The sequence below is a fragment of the Patagioenas fasciata genome, chromosome 4 (genome assembly GCF_037038585.1).
Source record: "Patagioenas fasciata isolate bPatFas1 chromosome 4, bPatFas1.hap1, whole genome shotgun sequence".
NCBI lineage: Eukaryota > Metazoa > Chordata > Aves > Columbiformes > Columbidae > Patagioenas > Patagioenas fasciata.
The window spans coordinates 78,512,616-78,529,662 of NC_092523.1; the positions used below are offsets into that span (position 1 = coordinate 78,512,616).

At 39.3% G+C, this 17,047-nt stretch overlaps 1 protein-coding gene across 15 annotated transcripts in view; it reads right to left on the reverse strand.

Annotated features, from left to right (window-relative positions):
• PDLIM5 (PDZ and LIM domain 5) overlaps positions 1–17,047 on the reverse strand; it is a 101,824-nt gene that overhangs the window by 24,265 nt on the left and 60,512 nt on the right. For 5 of the 15 annotated variants that reach the window (XM_065836738.2, XM_065836731.2, XM_065836732.2 and 2 more), the window contains exons 6-14: positions 14,467–14,484; positions 14,008–14,180; positions 13,293–13,329; positions 11,040–11,069; positions 9,692–9,826; positions 8,853–8,987; positions 5,992–6,078; positions 5,141–5,284; positions 4,094–4,225 (exon numbers count right to left, since the gene is read on the reverse strand). In XM_065836738.2, the coding sequence (XP_065692810.2) occupies positions 4,094–4,225; positions 5,141–5,284; positions 5,992–6,078; positions 8,853–8,987; positions 9,692–9,826; positions 11,040–11,069; positions 13,293–13,329; positions 14,008–14,180; positions 14,467–14,484 (891 nt within the window). Of the gene's footprint in view, positions 1–4,093; positions 4,226–5,140; positions 5,285–5,991; positions 6,079–8,852; positions 8,988–9,691; positions 9,827–11,039; positions 11,070–11,680; positions 12,699–13,292; positions 13,330–14,007; positions 14,181–14,466; positions 14,485–17,047 lie in introns of those variants that run through there. The other 10 variants (XM_065836739.2, XM_065836735.2, XM_065836743.2 and 7 more) reach the window with 7 other exon arrangements.

Sequence of the window (17,047 nt, forward strand, 5' to 3'; positions counted from 1 at the left end):
AGAATCTGGGTAAGGGATAAAAAAAGATTCAATACTTAGAAGTTGTTTTAACCACAGATGTTGATTAGACGGAGATACGCTGCATAAAAGCGCTGTTGCGGACCAAAAGCTAAAGGATGGGAAGACACCCCCTGACATTAAGCAGCAGGCTCAGTAGTTAAAAAACAAGGTAGTTTAGGACTGGTTTCTACTATGAAAAAAGCGCGTGTCTGCAATTTCAGTGTCGCAGAAATCTCCTTCCGTACTGTTGAGTACATTTGACACGTAAACCATCAAACCCACCCCAGGCCAGAGCCCCATTACAACCTTAAGAATTCCTCAAAACACTGTTGGTCCTTAAAAAAAGGAGTTTCCTCCTTCTCCATCCGAAAGACTCATCAGCTCTTGTCAAATCACTTTTCAAGTCTAGCACCTCTTTGCTTCCTCCGTCTTGGACATAGAAATCGTAAATCATATAAATCACATCATAAACAAGAAAACTCTGCCGAGCCAGCAGCTCTTTTTACTCAGAAGAAGCTATTTAACAAGCAAAACTGGATGCAAGACAAGCAAAAAGGGTATATCCTTCAGGCAGAAGGAGGATACAAAAATGTATAAATGCTGAGGTGTGCTGCTGGCAAAGTGAATCCTAAAAGATAAACCCAGCTTTAAAACCACCTGTGATTTTTGACCACCTCTAATGGTTTACATGCCAGGAGCCTATCCTAGAGAGAAGCTTCTCAAAGGAAAAGCTTGAAGCCATCGCTGTAACAAAGGGGATTGTGTTGGCCTCTGGGCAGAACTTCTTACAGGTCTTGGACACCCTTTGTACTTCGTGCCTGCTTCTTTTAAGTGCTAAACTTCTTCAAATTCATGCTGCGAAATTAATTCCTCAACATTTTACTTTATGCTCCTCTAGGCTGAGAAACAGTCAAATTCCAGTTATTTTTATCCATTTTTATAGATATAGTTATGTGTCTTTTCAGAAGCACACCTACAAAGTGGCTGTACAATACCCACAATTAGCCCTAATAATAATTTGTAACTCACTAGGATATTCATAGAATCATTTGAGTTGGAAGAGACCCTCAGGATCAGAGTCCAACCATAACCTAACCAACTCCAGCACTAAACCATGTCCCTAAGAACCTCGTCTAAATGCCTTTTAAACCCCGCCAGGGATGGTGACTCCACCACTGCCCTGGGCAGCCTGTACAATGACAACCCAAGATGCATTACCTAGAAAATACGTGTCTTGAAGAGACAAAAAAAGATACACAGAAATTCAAGAAAATGAACAGGTTATGGAAGAGAGCTCCCATCTGCTTTTCAGAGTTGTCACTAGAAAACTGAAGGAGGAATGAGAAATCTTACATATTTGCCGAGTTCTGCATAAGCAGCTTTCTCAGACTTCCCAAGTGACACTCGTAGGTCACGTTCAGGTCAAGCACATTTTGATGTCAAAACACTTGTACTGTTATTAATGACAAGCCCACATTCTAACTCTAGCTTTAACCTTTTATACCTCTTAAACTCCTGCTCCACCTGATGAATACTTACAGCAAAAATGACAGATTTTCATGGTGAAAACTAATGCAACTCATGCATTTTAAGAAGGGTGATGATGTTTGCATCACAAGAAGGCTCTACTGTCAAGCTTTGGACAAGGGGTTTCAACACTGCGAGAATGAACGAACAGTGGAACATGAGCCTGATTGACTCAGAGTCCCATGTCCTGAAAACCCACAATGTGTTTAATTAATTATCTATGGGAAGATTAATCCAAATAACCCTGGAAGTGGGTTGCAAGGGAAACAGGCTGCAAAAACAGCCCAAGAAAAACATCCAGCTCGTACACACCACGTGATGTAGTTTGTCCAGTATCAAAATACACATTCACTGAAGACATATAGGATACGAGAAAAAGCCAGGTATGAGAATGATGATAAAACCCCATGAATGTGGGAAATACATGTCTTTTTGCAAGCGCTTTCTGGTATAACAACAGAGAAGACAAGAAATGCTGAGTGCTGACCTTGTTCCCACTCCTACTGAAAACCCATGGTATAATCAGATTTTTAAAATTTAAAATGGTGTTTAAGCTTTGCATTAAAATAGCCGTGGTCCATGCATGAAAGAAAATAATGCAAAATAAAATAATACAAAGAAAGAGAAAGTCATGTGGGGGGTATATTTCCATATCGAGTTACAGTAAGGATATATGTAACCCTTCTGTAAGCCATGTTCTACACAGAAACCATTCAAAGCATCTTTTGGAATAAGTATTCTCTCAGAGTCAACACTAGTGTTTATTTCACAGGCCTCTTTTCAAGTAAATGCATGTGGCATAGGATCAGGTAGATAAAGCAAAAGTCACGTCAATGTCCATTCCTGTTAGTGCCTTGCAAAATTCCACAGCATTTTTGCCATGCAATTTAATTTTTGCAAATTCAGGATATTCAATTCTTGGAAATGCAAGATATTAAATACATCATAACTTAAGCATCTCCAAAACTAAACCTTCAAAACCAGGAGAGTTTCTCCCCTTATGGTGAGCAAATGATGGATGAAGATAAAGCCAGTTTCAGAGTCAGGATGGAGAATGTTTCCATTCTTGTAATAATCAACCTTCATTTGCAGCTTATGCCATAAACACCATACATTAGTGAGTGAATTAAAAAAGAAAAGGCAAGTCAGGGAATTAATTTTCACTGCCATTATTGGCTCTACTAAATGACCAGAAAAGAAACACTGCAGCTGAAGTCTTGCTAGTAGCATCTCCTGGGTTTCACCCACAGTACACAGGTATCAGAACTCCTGGGTGGGTTTTCAATTTGGATGCATTCATAGAAAAAGATTTCCTAGCAAGTATCATTCAGTGGCAAAAAGAAAATCAGTATTTAAGGTTGTGTTATATTACTGTAATTCTCGGGGTTTGGTTTGGTGGGGATTGCTTTGTTTTGGTTTTAACCAGATACGTGACAACTTGAGATTGTCTCTGTCCAATAACTGCTTTTTATTTAGGGCTACTTCAGCCTTTTCTAGTGACTGAGGTCATCATGAAACAGGAGGAAAGATCTAATACTTGTTACTCAACAGAAATTTCTTACATCAAGGGGATCTCAGCTCTGCCTATGACAGGGCCTTATCTCCCGAAGGGTCTTACTCTTGTGAAAATGCAAATAGGTACATGAAAACCCACAAACTGTTTCTTCCTTAGCATAGCTTAATATATAGTCCTGTAAAATAACCAAATAGATTTCCGCCTTTGAGGCTGAAGTCCATTACATAAAAGCAGCTTTCCACAGCGTTGACATAGCTGTGGTCAGGAAATGAGAACAAAAAGTCCTGCGCACTGAACAGGATCAGCACAGGAACAAAGGGTCTAGACAGTAAATAATTTTTTAAACGGTTATTTGCTGCACCGCACGCCACTTATTTGATTTTATATATTAAAAGTGAGCTTTGAAAAATAGCAGCTCTTTGTTCCTGGAGCACCCTTGCAGCCTAGCATGTGGCTTACTTGCTCAAGGAACTGTTGCAAATAATTCACCTAGCTGGGGCTTTCAAGCCAGAATATCTTGTTTCTTCCCCAGCCAGCTATTTAGAGCACCGGTGCCTCATAGAATCGTTTCGGTTGGAAGAGACCCTCAGGATCATTGAGTCCAACCATAACCTAACCTAACTCCAGCACTAAACCATGTCCCTAAGAACCTCGTCTAAACGCCTTTTAAACCCCTCCAGGGATGGTGACTCCACATTGGGCAGCCTGTTCCAATGCTTGACAACCCTTTCCGGGAAGAATTTTTTTCTTAATATCCAGTTTAACCTCCCCTCATGCAACTTGAGGCCATTTCCTCTTGTCCTATCACCCTCGGAGGTTCGTGATGCGATGCAAACCTTTGCTTAGCACAGTGGGCTTGCACAAACACCATGGGCCGGAGCAGGGTGCAGATTAGTCCTGCAAAGAGGCAAAACCAGGATGATTTGGGGTTGGTGACCTTGTGCATAAGACCACACCAGGCAGACTGCTTTGAGCATGCAGAGGACAGAAACAGGCTTCGAAGGGGAAGTTGGTTTCTTGTGTGAACCACGCACAGCACTCACACGATACCTCTTGCTCTTCAGCAACTCCAGAGCACTCATGGACTTCCTGGAGGGCCCGATGGCCTGTGGAGGAGGTTTAGTTACAGGCGTGATGAGCAGGGCATCCAAGAGCGAGCGGTAGACACTAGGTTCCGAGAGTCTAGCAAGTGTTTAAAAAGACCAACCACATCAACAAACTAGGTGATCAAAGTTCAAGTTGGCTGGGATCACTGAAAACCCAAAAACCCTTAGGAAAAGGCTATAAGTTCTGTAGCAGTGTGGAGAAACTGAACTTAGGATAACTCTTTGTAGAATCATTTCGGTTGGAAGAGACCCTCCATAAGAGTGCAACCACAAAAATGGAGAAATTAGATCTAAATAAGGAGTTCCCAAAGTGGAGGTTGCACACTGCAGGAGATGTATGAGACAACCCATTGGAGTGTGATAAGAATTTTTTGTTTTACTTTATTTTTACTGTTAAGAAAGAAAATAGAAAATACTATGAAAATAATGTATATTTCCTCTTTTTCTCATCCTTTTACTTTCTGATTTTGTGTACATATATAATGTACATAATATATTAGTACATTAGGACATGCATATAATCTAGAAATACCTAAATATAAATATATTGCATGCTGAAAAATTTTTCCTGGTATGAAAGAGTGATCAAAAAAAACTCGAGACCACTGCTCTAAGTAAGTATTTATAAAAAGCAATGCAGTAAAGATTTAGTCAGGACTCAGAGAGTTATTGTCTTCAGGCCTCCAAAAGTTAACTCAAAGATGCAGGTTATTCCTTGTAACCTGTGTAACAATTGCTAAAGTCAGTTTACTGAACGAATTTTCAAACAGATATCAGATCAGAGAGAATTACTCACCAAGGTTCAGAGCAGCAGTCTGGAGCTAAGCTAAAAATAAGGTATGGAAGACTTGGGCATACTGTTAACAACTTGCCCACAGCGCTATTGTGAAAGAGATGATTTCTCAGCCCTGCCAGGGACCGGTTATTGTTGCGTGAGCTTGAACATTCTTAAACCAAGCTACAAAATTTTCCTTTTAAAGTTGACGTCTACCTGGCCCGGATAGCAAGAGCAGCAGACACAGCAGCAGCGGCCATGCTCTTAATTTTTGATCTCTGCATGAAAGGAGAAAGAACAGGAACAGGAGCAGGTCCAAACTTGGGTGGGCTTCCCAAAGGATTTTCCAGCAGGACTTTTCTAGCACAGAAGATTTGAGTCAACAGAGGAGAAAACAAGAGAAAGCAGGAAAGGTTGACAGAGACACATTATCCATTGCAAAGTTAAGCGATCGTCAGTTTCCAGCTCACAGCGACACAGTAGGATGGAGTAGCCACTTGAATACTAATGTAGAAAACAGCAATTTTGCTTTCACCCACAAATAAAAACTTCCCTTAAGTCAGCATTTAGCATCTATCAGCCTTTGAATTCCCCATCCCAGACTCTGCCTCACACCTCAGGGTCATTCCCACTGAACTTGGGACACACCACATAGATACATCTGAGTCTCCTGAGGATCATTGAGCTTCTCCTCTTTTTCATCATAAATAATAAATGTGAAAAGCTTTGGAATATTTGGTGATTTAACTTCAGTAGCTCTATTTTTAGCCACCTTTACCAAAATCTGGTGTGCTCATCACCCCCTCTTCATTTTTCCCTACTTATTAACTGGGTTGAGAAGAATGTGAACAGGCAAAAAAAGTGAACAAAAATACGCTGGCTCCAAAATTGTTTCTACAATGGTGAATCCATAACCCAGGCTCTATTTTAAAATTTCGAGATTAACCACAGAATTGCTGTGCATTTTTAAAAACCATTTCACTCCACTTACACAACTATACATCACTTGAATTTAAAACTTGACTTATACCTAGCAATCTGCTGTAGATATACCTTAAAAGATTTACCTTGTATGACTTATAGAAGATTTAGACTGAGAGATGGAGATTTTACTGAAAGACTTTGTTTCACAAGGAGGCAAGGGTGCTTCATGCCTGCCCAAAAGCAGCAAGAAAAGAAAAGTTATTAATCAAACTCTGATGACAACTCTAGCAACGCTAACTAAAGCTCGGCAGTTGCTCATTTAAGGATTTTTGAAAGCACTCCTTACTTGTTAAAAATAAAATAAACAAACAAAAAAAGCAGGTATGGTTTTATATCCCAGATTTTTAATTACTGAGAGAAGCACTTTCCTTCTCTCTTGGTCAATATTCTACTCTGGATGTCCCATCACTTAACACTTGTATTCTCCTCCAAAAAACTTCAGGCTACTGGACAATTCAAAACCACACATTTTATAGCAAGGGTGACTAATCTTTCAAAGCCAAGTGAATAAAATGTGGAATAGCAAAACAACATATATTAGGCAAACTCTGCTGTGCCTTCCCCCAAAAACCTTCTTCCACACTTGAACACTACATGTTCACCCCATGTCACCAACTTTTGACAACAAAGTCACCTTTCCAACCCATGACTGGTCTTCCCCAACTCCATCTAAAGGCCACTTCAATTTCTAAATTGTTTTTCTACCTTTTGTCTAAAAGCTACTACTAATACTATTTGCTCTGCAAACTTCCAGAGCAGCATGAGGACCAAGAGATGTGCACTTGGGTAAGGATTCCAAAGGGGTTCTCCAACAAAAGTCTTTGGAAGTACAAGAAAGCAAAAGGACAAGTAGCATTCCCCCCAATGTTTTAATTCCTCTTGCTTGTCACCAAACCAAGACAACCTCAGAAGATCCGACAGTTTTAGTTTGGTCAATCTGAGACCTCTTTTTCTCCCCAACCTGATGCTCATTTGCTAATTAAATGAGCAACTCGGGTCTTTGCTAATTCCCTTTTGCATGATGACTATAACCAAAGGAAGTTGCTTAAGAAAATTGATGTAGAAATGACCTGCCAGACCTGCCAAAAAGGAGATCTGGCTGAGTTGAGGGAAGTACAACAGCAGTTACAACAACTCACAACAAAACAGGGTTGTGCACAAATTATACCCTTTCCTGGAGCTGCTCTCAAGTTCTCCTAAACTTCATACAGCACCTTTGTGAAGCTTTATAGATCACAAAAATGGGGCCTTGAAGAAGTGAGTTGCTCTGGGCATATGCTCCGAAAGGAGAGCATGCTGACTCCAAATCTTATTTACATAACACATACTCATTGTATTTCCATTTTTTGCTTTGGCAGTGGCTAGAAAAGGAGTAAGAAATCACCCTCTGAGATTACAATTTCTGCAGAGAATATTCTTGGCAGTCCACTAATCAGAAAGTGGACAACAAAACTCAGGATTAATATCTAGTATTTTACACCAAGTCTTTGTATTTATGACTACCAGGAATAATTTCTTGAGAAGATAAGAAAGTATGTCTGTTCAACTGTAAAAAGTGTGTATATAAAAGAGCAATCTGAAGGCTTGCTGGCACTGGATCTACTTTATATTAGTTATATATTTCTGAGGAAGTGCCACATTTTGTGGTTTACAAGGTCTAAAGTTGCCAGGATGACCTTTAAATATGACTTTTTGCAACTTTCTGGAAAGGCTGTAATTGCTCTTAAATATTTTACTGCAAACTTATAGGAGGACATTGCATACATGAAATTGAGTAATAATACACTATAAATTACAGTAGTTGGCTATAGTGCTATATGACTAGCTTAGGCTTTCAATAAAGAACTAAAACTACAATAAAATAGCATTATGATTTATATTACGAAGTCTGCCTTATAAACAGTGGACCTAGTAATCAAAACCAGATCCTTCATACATTCCTCAGCAAGCTCCTTCTCCTTCTTGGTGGCTCAGTGGTGGGTGGTACAAATCACAGAGCTCCAGCCAAGAAAAGATGGAGAAAAATAAAGATCTATGGCAGTCATTAGCAAATACTGGGCTTCAGTGGCAATTCTTCTTTGTACAGCTCTGCAGAGTCTGCACAGATTTTTGAGTAGAAAAATATTCATCATCTGCTATAAGTACTTCAGCTCTCATACTAAACCACCATGGACACAGCTGACCTTTCCCACCTCATGTAGCTCATTTTAAAGCTGCTCTCTCACTAGGTTCGTTTTGCCAAATAATAAACTTAGAGCCACAGAGTAAGACTAGATGTAAATTTCTTCTCCCAAATCTTCTTTTCTGCATTGGCTCAAACCAAAGGGTACCATGAAGGACCTGCTGACCAAGCAACCTCCTGCCATCACCCACCATCCCTTCCTGACTGATCTCATGTCAGCTCATGAGGGCATCCTCTTTTCCCAGACCTCCAAAAAGCCTTCAAAAGACACTGCAACAGAACAGACTTGTTGTATTCTGTTGTGAGGCTTCACCCAATGTCTCTCAGCAGTCTCCCAGTCTGACCAGATAAGTGCTGGTGAAGCCAACCAAGGAAACTTGCCAGATAATGTTTGATTGCATCACAGCCCAGCGTTATGAATAAAACAATGCACTTATTTAAAAATATAAAAATAACATTTTAAAATATGTGTGTTGAAGAAATCTGAATTCACTTTTGAGTTGCTGAGACCACTGAGAAGTTACTCCATCCAGGTGCTGGGGTGAACATCCACTGACAACGTCCTGACACGCACTAAATACTGTGCCTTATTTTAACTGCTATCTACAGGATATCTGTTCAGGAACCTACTCAGCTTTATTTCATTTCTCTCCTCCTTCTGTCATTTCCAGGAAAATCTCTAATAACAGCAGATTAATGAAGTTTATTTGAAGTGAATGACAAGACAGACAAATTGAAGCTAGAAAATATATAGATAGATACCTGGGAGGTAAATAATTCAGAGAGGGTGTTGTTGGAGCAACATGTTCAGAAAGCCTGGGAGAGGGGACAGTGCCAGGGGAGGACTCTACTGTTGGCAAAAGAGCAGCCGCAGGTTCTGGTCTAGCACCATTTTCACTCCATTCACAGTAACGAAACCAAATGGAGACACACAGAGAAAGAGATTTTTTAATCCACATAGAAATAGTTTGCTGAATAGGAGACACCGTGCATGGAAGTTTCAGTAAAAATAAATAATAATTAAAAAAAATAGAAATAGAGGGATAAAACCAGGCATAATAATCCTAGGAAGTGTTAAGCTTTGAATGAAGTTTGAGAAGTGTCCTGCTCCTTATAAACTCAGAAAGCCAAGAAGTATTTACACCAAGATGGAACACAAATACTTAGTGTTACATTACGTGAAGGAAAACATTTAGGAAATACTGGAAACAGACAAGTGCTAGTGCGATTCACAGAGTTTTATACAATTTTTGCTGCAAGTTTTTTAGGGTGTTAGTTTTGTGCAAGTTAGACTATATGTTTCTCCATATTTTTCATATATATTTCTTTTTCAAGTGTGATGGGGAAAACAAAATCTAGAAAATGTCTTAAAGCCCTTTACATCAAGAAAAGCACGTCAGACATCTCACTGTAATACACAGAAATAAACTACAAGTTAGAAAACAATCACAACCACAAGTTCTGAGCAGACTTCGCCATAGGAGTAGACATTGCTGCCCCTTTTTTTCACGTTAGCATGCGGAATTAAGTATCTTAATAAAGCAGGGAGCCTGAAGTGCTGAAAATTATTGAAGAAGCTTAGGAATGAGCAGGGAGCAGACCTCAGAGGTGGTAAAGATGTGGATGGACATTCTGGCACAGGTGGTATCTCCGAAGTCTGGGTAGCCACAGAGTTTTTATTCAGATTAATAGAGGTATCCTGGGCTCCTGCTCCATTAGGTAGATCTGCAGGTATGCTTTACAGATATTTATTACACAGGGGGAAAAAATACACATGTGATTTAAGACACGTTGTTTAAGGACTGACCAAGATTTTAGGGATAAACGATAATATAAAATCCACAGGGCATTTGTCTTGGACAATGCCTGCCTAAAAAGTTGAATATTATTGAGATATTTATCTGTAGATTACTGACAGAAGTTTGTATTTCATTGTTTCTCATACTCATTCTTCCAGGTGGTCTCTTAAAAACCTCCCAGAATATTTTTGCAGAGATCAGATGCATGCTGGGAGTCAGACACAAGCGAGGGCGTGTTCTACACATGCAAATGGAAACAGTAACTAAGTCCAAAATGTAGCATCAAGACATGTTGTGCAATGGGGATACTGTGTGAAGAGATGACATCTTTGAAGCAGAAAATTAATTTCATGTCACACATTCATAAAACATTTTTGGAACTATTGATTTGTTCCTACGGATTTATAGGCAACTAAGAATTTTGGTAGACTTTCTCAGACTACTCTCATATCCCCAGACAGACTCTATTATTATCTCTACATTTAATCAAAATAGAGGCTTCTGTATTTTGGATTAGAGAGGTCATTTCTCACTAAAGCAGTTCACCCTTCAATGGGATAAAGGTTGGTAAGATAGATAAAGATAATAGTAAGTTAAATACCAACATAAAGATATTATATTCTCTTTACCTAGGGATATCTCCAAAACATAAAAATACTTGAAGGTCAATCCATTCTGCCCTTATGAAAGAAACTGTAGAGAGATGACTTTTCATTGCACTGATGCCCCCTGAAACTCCCATCTTTCCATTCATAAAAACCTCTTTAAACCCAGCAAAACAATGGTAATGCACTAATTCACACTTCTAATTTACTACACAGTATTCTACCAAGTGATTATATTGTGGTGTATGTGCACTCAGTAACACTTGGGTTTAGTAACACCGTATTCACTACTGAGTTACGTGACAGCCGTGTGGGGGAAAAAAAATCAAACTGATGGGCACTTCTCATCAGAACAGGTTTCAGTGAAATTATTAAAGTGAGTGTTTTCCCCCACTGTCCCTAAGGAGTTAACCCAAAAGGTGTGTGAGATGTGATGTGATGCGCCTCGGTCCATCAATATCAGTGGAAATCTACTTGTACTTTATGCTGTGCATAGTTAGGTACCCACATCAGTGACTGTTAGTGCTGGATAACTTGGCTATTACCTGAAGTCTCCATTCTCTGTTTGGCTTTTCCTAGAGATAAAATGACAAATATCATAAGCTACTGCTGAACTGCACAGCAGTACAAACCATCTGAAAAGGAAACACAAGCTTAAAATGCTTCCAAAGGTCTCTATTCCTTTCAATTCTCCAAGTTGTGCAATATAAAAAACCAACCCCCCAAGTCTGGTGAAGCATTTGCAGGGGACATCGATATGTTCACGGGACTAATTTCGCCAGCGCCACAAACTACAAGCCGATCACAATGATTCTCATTGAGCAATTATGAAAGATCAGGTTTTCATATGTACATTGCAATGCATCTTTGAGGGCTGAAATGTCTCCGATTCAATAAGGCAGTGCAAAAGGTGGGAGATTTACTTAGTAGGATTCTTACTCCTGTAGCCCCCGCAAAAGTAAATAATTTTATTGATTTCTGCACAGCAAACATATACCCAATTTTTAATATGATCAGAAACTCTACTACTGTGATAGTTTTGTACAACTGAGATTGCTTCTCCTGAGGACCAGGGCTTTAATTGTTTCTCTTACTATAATTTGTGAAGGTGCAAGGAAATTACAGCTCCGAGGATAAGAAGACAAATCGAGGAGTCGGAGAGACTCAAAAGAAAAACAGACAGAGCTAAGACAAAAGCAACTTTTATTAAAATACTCTTCAAGCTTCAGAAAGCATAAATTAATGAATGTGTAGCTACTATAATACATTATTTTACAGGAGAACCATAGGGCCATGAAGCTTTTATAAACACAAGAAAGCCTATGAGCTTCACTCTGAAATAAATAAATACTACTGTCTTATCTTGCTCTTGTTAGAGGTTGTGTTGAAGCTCTTACAGGTACACAGCAACATTCTGCTCCAAGTTTTCCACAGTATGAACATATTACTAATTTAAGCAGCAGAATCTTTATATTGAGCTTGTACTTCAATTCACAGCATCAGGGTTTTTTTTTTAATTTACTTTTTTATTTGCTTAAAAGCAGCCTGTCTTCTTGCTCTACTTGGTAAAACATTTACAACCACTCTAAAATTGACTTGCTGAAAATCTAGTGAAATCCAAGATAATCACTAAGTACAATAGTTTGAAATAAGCGCATACAATCCCTCTTTGTCTTCTTCCCCCAGCCCCAAAAATCAAAGTAATACAATTTCACATTCTTTTGTTCATAACTTTTTGCTTTCTAGCAACCTACAGTAACTCAAACTCAGCAACGTAAATGACTCCTTTAAGGCAAAAAAAGAACTGCAACGGCCATCTCCTCGCTCGTGTTGGGAGATTCAGTCACCCAAGTTGTGCTGGTTTAAATACGGATTTTTTTCATCAACTAGTGATTATTAGCACAAAAACATTTTCATCTCATTCTTTACACATCAGTAGGAAAGTGTTAGAAAAGTATAGAAAAGGCTAAGAATTTCTCTTGCAGTAAGGCTAGTGAAATAGGTTCTTTTTTTCAATTTTTTTTATATTATTATTATTGTTTTTTGCAAAGCAGGTGGAAAGAAGAAAGGAAAGAAGTGTTTGTATTTTGCTTTTGCAACTTGGGTCAAATCACTGGACATTAAGAACACGTGCTGAGACTTCATGGTGCCAGTCACGTAATTTTGTATATTTGGGGCTAAAGACGTGGATGGGAACCTTTTCCCTGTGGAAAGAAGTGACAGAAGAGAAATAAGAAAGAAAGAAAGATTGTCTTAAGCAGTTTCACAAGTGAACATGCAATCTCCATGCACATTGCCTTCCTCTCTCTCAAAAACTTGGATCAGCCAAAGCCAGTAGAAAATCTCTGACTGCAAGAACCAATTTAGTCACTGGTTGGTCCTCATTTTGAACACCACTTATCCCAAAGCAAGGAGAGTGTTGACCCTCAATCACAGTCCAGAACACAAATACTTTCCATGCCTGGCAATCTGACCCACGCTCGCGCATGAAAATGCCTGGTTAGATTTGGGAAAACACATCAACAAGCTGACCTTGTCCAGAAAGCCAAACCAGCCCAGTTTTATGGAATATCTTGAACTCCTGCACAAATATTAATACTGGACTGCACCAATAGATTTTTAAAAGGTCAGTCTGTGCAGAAAAAGACCTTGATTTTTACATGCTGAAGTAGAAGGCAAAAAAAAGAAGCAACACTTTAAAAACACCCAGATGTCACACAAATGCAAACACTATCAGTTAAGAATTAAGACATGCAAACTATAACGCAAGGTAATAAAAATGTAAAACAACAACTCACTTAGTCTTCTTTGCACCTTCATGTTCAGGTTCTTTCACTGCAAGAAAACAGATTTTTCTTTTAATTTTCTAAGGCATTAATGGCACTGATTTAAGATTTATGCAGAATGTATCAAGGTTTTACTCAATCAAGAATAATGTCCAGTAAGGTGGAGGGGTGATCTCATTAATGGTCATAAATATGTAAAGGGTGAGTATCAGGAGGATGGAGCCAGGCTCTTCTCAGTGACAACCAGTGATAGGACAAGGGGCAATGGGTACAAACTGGAACACAGGAGGTTCCACTTAAATCTGAGAAGAAACTTCTTCCCAGTGAAGGTGTCAGAGCCTGGCCCAGGCTGCCCAGGGAGGTTGTGGAGTCTCCTTCTGTGCAGACATTCAAACCCACCTGGACACCTTCCTGTGGAACCTCATCTGGGTGTTCCTGCTCCAGGGAGGGGATTGCACTGGATGAGCTTTCCAGGTCTCTTCCAACCCCTAATGTTCTGTGACTCTGTAACCCTGAGCTATTTAATAACTGTGGAAGTTCTACAAAAATATTTCCCTCCTACAGCCTTCTCAAACTTTTAAAGAGCTCACCAAAATTCTGCCTACTGGATTTATTATCCAAGAGATGGGATCAAACCTTTTTACTATTCCCCTCTCCCTCCAAAATTTTAGAAACACTCATCTGCCCAAGGCCAATACTTGTATTTCGTTTAAATCCAACGACTCACTGTGATCGGTGCCGGTGATCTGGGCCAGGATGCGGAAGGAGCGGGACTGGGTGGTGCCGGTCCGGGGGTGCCAGTCTTCGGTGTCTTCAATCAGCCGCTTCTTGCTGGCATCGCTGTGGGTGGGCGTGTGGTAGAACTCTGTGTAGGTGTCCACGATGTGCTTCCGTGGGGGGCTGTGGTGAGGAGAGGAGACAGCGGTGAACAAAAAGCTTTGGAGACCACCTGGGTTGGGGCAGCTACAAAATCATGGGCAGAACTGGGACTTTTCACAGCGTTTAAAGGCAGCTTCTGTGTTTGGATGCAGATGTGCAAAGCTGAGCTCTACAGGCACACCTGATTCAGTTCTCCGAACCAAACACAGCTTCGTAATTAACATGATATATCTTTCCCTATTTCAGTGCTGAAACATTTGGAACAGCGTAAGACAGCATTAAGACATTTACACTTTTAAACCTTTACCGTTTGGGTGGGTTTTTCCTTGGAGATGACAGAGTGAGACAGCAAGAGAAAGGTTTCCCAGCATGAACAGGAAAAGAAGAAAAGAAGAAACAAGAAAGAAAGTCAGAAAGGTGGAACAAAAGTACAACTAGTTATTCTATTGAATTAGTTTTGAGGGGAAAAGGGGCACTGAAATCCAACTAATGGCGATATTCTCATTCTGCTACCAAAACCCCAGCACAGGTCTCCCATACTTAAACTTCAATTAAACTCATGGTGATTTCCTTACAGGGATGAGAGGGGAATTTGCTTTGGTAAAGCAGGGTAGTCTGCTTAGTTGGGAGCTGGTGCCCAGCAGCAAATTCTCCCCTTGGTTCACAGGAGGCAAAGCATGGGTAGTGCATAAGGGCCACCCAGTACCCGCCAAGCCTTTTGGATTGGAACCAGGCCATCCGGAATATCACAGGTATCCTGTGGAGATACTGGTGCTCAATATCCTATCTGAAAGTCAAAAAACTGGGTGATCGTTTCATCTGGAAATTTTCCCCACAGTAACCTACATGCTCTTATCAATCCCTGCACCAGCAAACCTGCAAGAATACAGGATTTTAAAGCTTGCCTTTCAGTAACTGATGTAAAGAACACATAACGGTACTGATCAGATTAGGAAAACAGAACAGAAGATTAACACTATATCTATATATACATCTATATAACTCCTAAATTCCACATTTGTTACCCCAAAGCATTAATCTTTAATACTCTCTAAAAATATATTTACATAATTTACAGAAGATTAACTGCGTGACACTAGCTTCTAAGATGTAAAAATTGGAACAATTAAACAAACAAACATAATAACTTCAAGAGTCGCTTCTGGTTCTGCCACTACTTCAACACTGTATTTTTAATGCCCAAAGTATTTCTGGTAAAGAAGGGTGGAAAAGATGAATGAGAATGATGAAAATTATTAATTGTCAACAAGTGAGAATTATGCCCATTCAGTGGAATACATTAGTAAATACTTAAGATTAGAAGAATACTTAATACTTGAAAGAATGATGTGAAAGGTATCACGCAAAATTATAGCAAACAATTGAATTTACTGACACACAGCATTAGTGAAGTACGTATATCACGTATTAAGGTTACTAAAAGAGGGAGGGGGTAAAGAAACAAAAGACTCTGCTATTTCCAGGATGGAGCACAAGTAGTAGAGAGAAAAATAAAGTAATGCATCAAAACGGTTAATAGCAAAAAGAAAATCTGAAAATCAAAGCAGTAATTAAAGGTGTGGAATTACGTGGAAATGGAACTGCTGACATGCAGTTGATTGTATTCTAGCAACTACCACAGTGAAATAAGTAGTCTCCCACATTTGTTGAAAGTGGTATTATAAAGAAAGTATCCTGCTGACTTCTCTTGTGGATCCTACTGCTTCTTTTTTTTAAGGCTTAAGAGTCTACCAGTAATGACCCATTGAGGCAACAAGGTGGTGCCAGAGACAAAGGGAAATTCAATGAGAAAGACTTTCCCTTAGCTTTGAGGCAAGAGGCAAAAAGACAAGTCAATAAAATCTCAATCACATTTGTAATCCCCAACACATACAAATCACAGTATATGGACGTTATTCTTTATCGTTGTTGTTGCATTAATTCAGTATCTGGCCTTTCATTCCACAGTCCTCAAACTGGTTTTTCTTGCTTTTATACTGTATTTCACCATTCTCTTGTTGTATTACTAACACAAATCAGCCGTAGGCGCTCTGAAAGTCTGTCAGTACACACAAACACCACACAAATGTTTTGTGGCATAAAAAAAGAAAAGCTGCAAAATTTAACACAGTGAAAAGCAGAATCACATCATGTCCAATGCAGACAAAACCATTTACTACACCAAGAAGTTACTGAGAAAAGCTGAAGCTTTTTTGCAAAATTTCAATATACAACTCTGTAAGAGTTATAATTTTGCAAAAGAAGAATACATGCTGGTTATTCCAACCGAAAAAAAAGACCATAATTCAACTCCAGTGCTGTCGATACTAACTTTGTCACTCTTGTTATCTGCAAGGGAAAAAAAGTATTTGATGTATTAATACATTCTTTGCTTCTTGAAATATTACAGGAGATTCCAAATCCAAGCTCTGGTAAAGCCATACATCATGTAAGTCAAGCTTACAATCATCAAGAGAACCTAAAAGGGAAAAATTTAGCCCGGCTGAGCTTAAACTGAGTGGAGTCTGTGGATATCTTACCTGTTTATAAGCAGCAGGCACATTTTCATGCAAGAGTTGGCAAAAAGATCGTGATGAAAAGTGTAACTGCACACAGCCTAGCAAAGGTATATCGCTTTCTTCCTAAGCCAGGACTAAACAAGGAGAAAATAAACGTTCTTCCCCACCCTGAGGTGATGGCAAATAGCTTATATCTGAATGTGGTTTCAGAGGAGCCAGTAAGAAGGGAGGAAATTGAGCACAACAAGGTCCATGTCTGAAGAACTGCACTTGCTCAGCAGTGTTATCTATTTAAAAGACTGAAGTTGCCTTTTTCACTAATACAAAACACAGAAGCAAAATGGAATTTATTTCACATAGATTAATTAT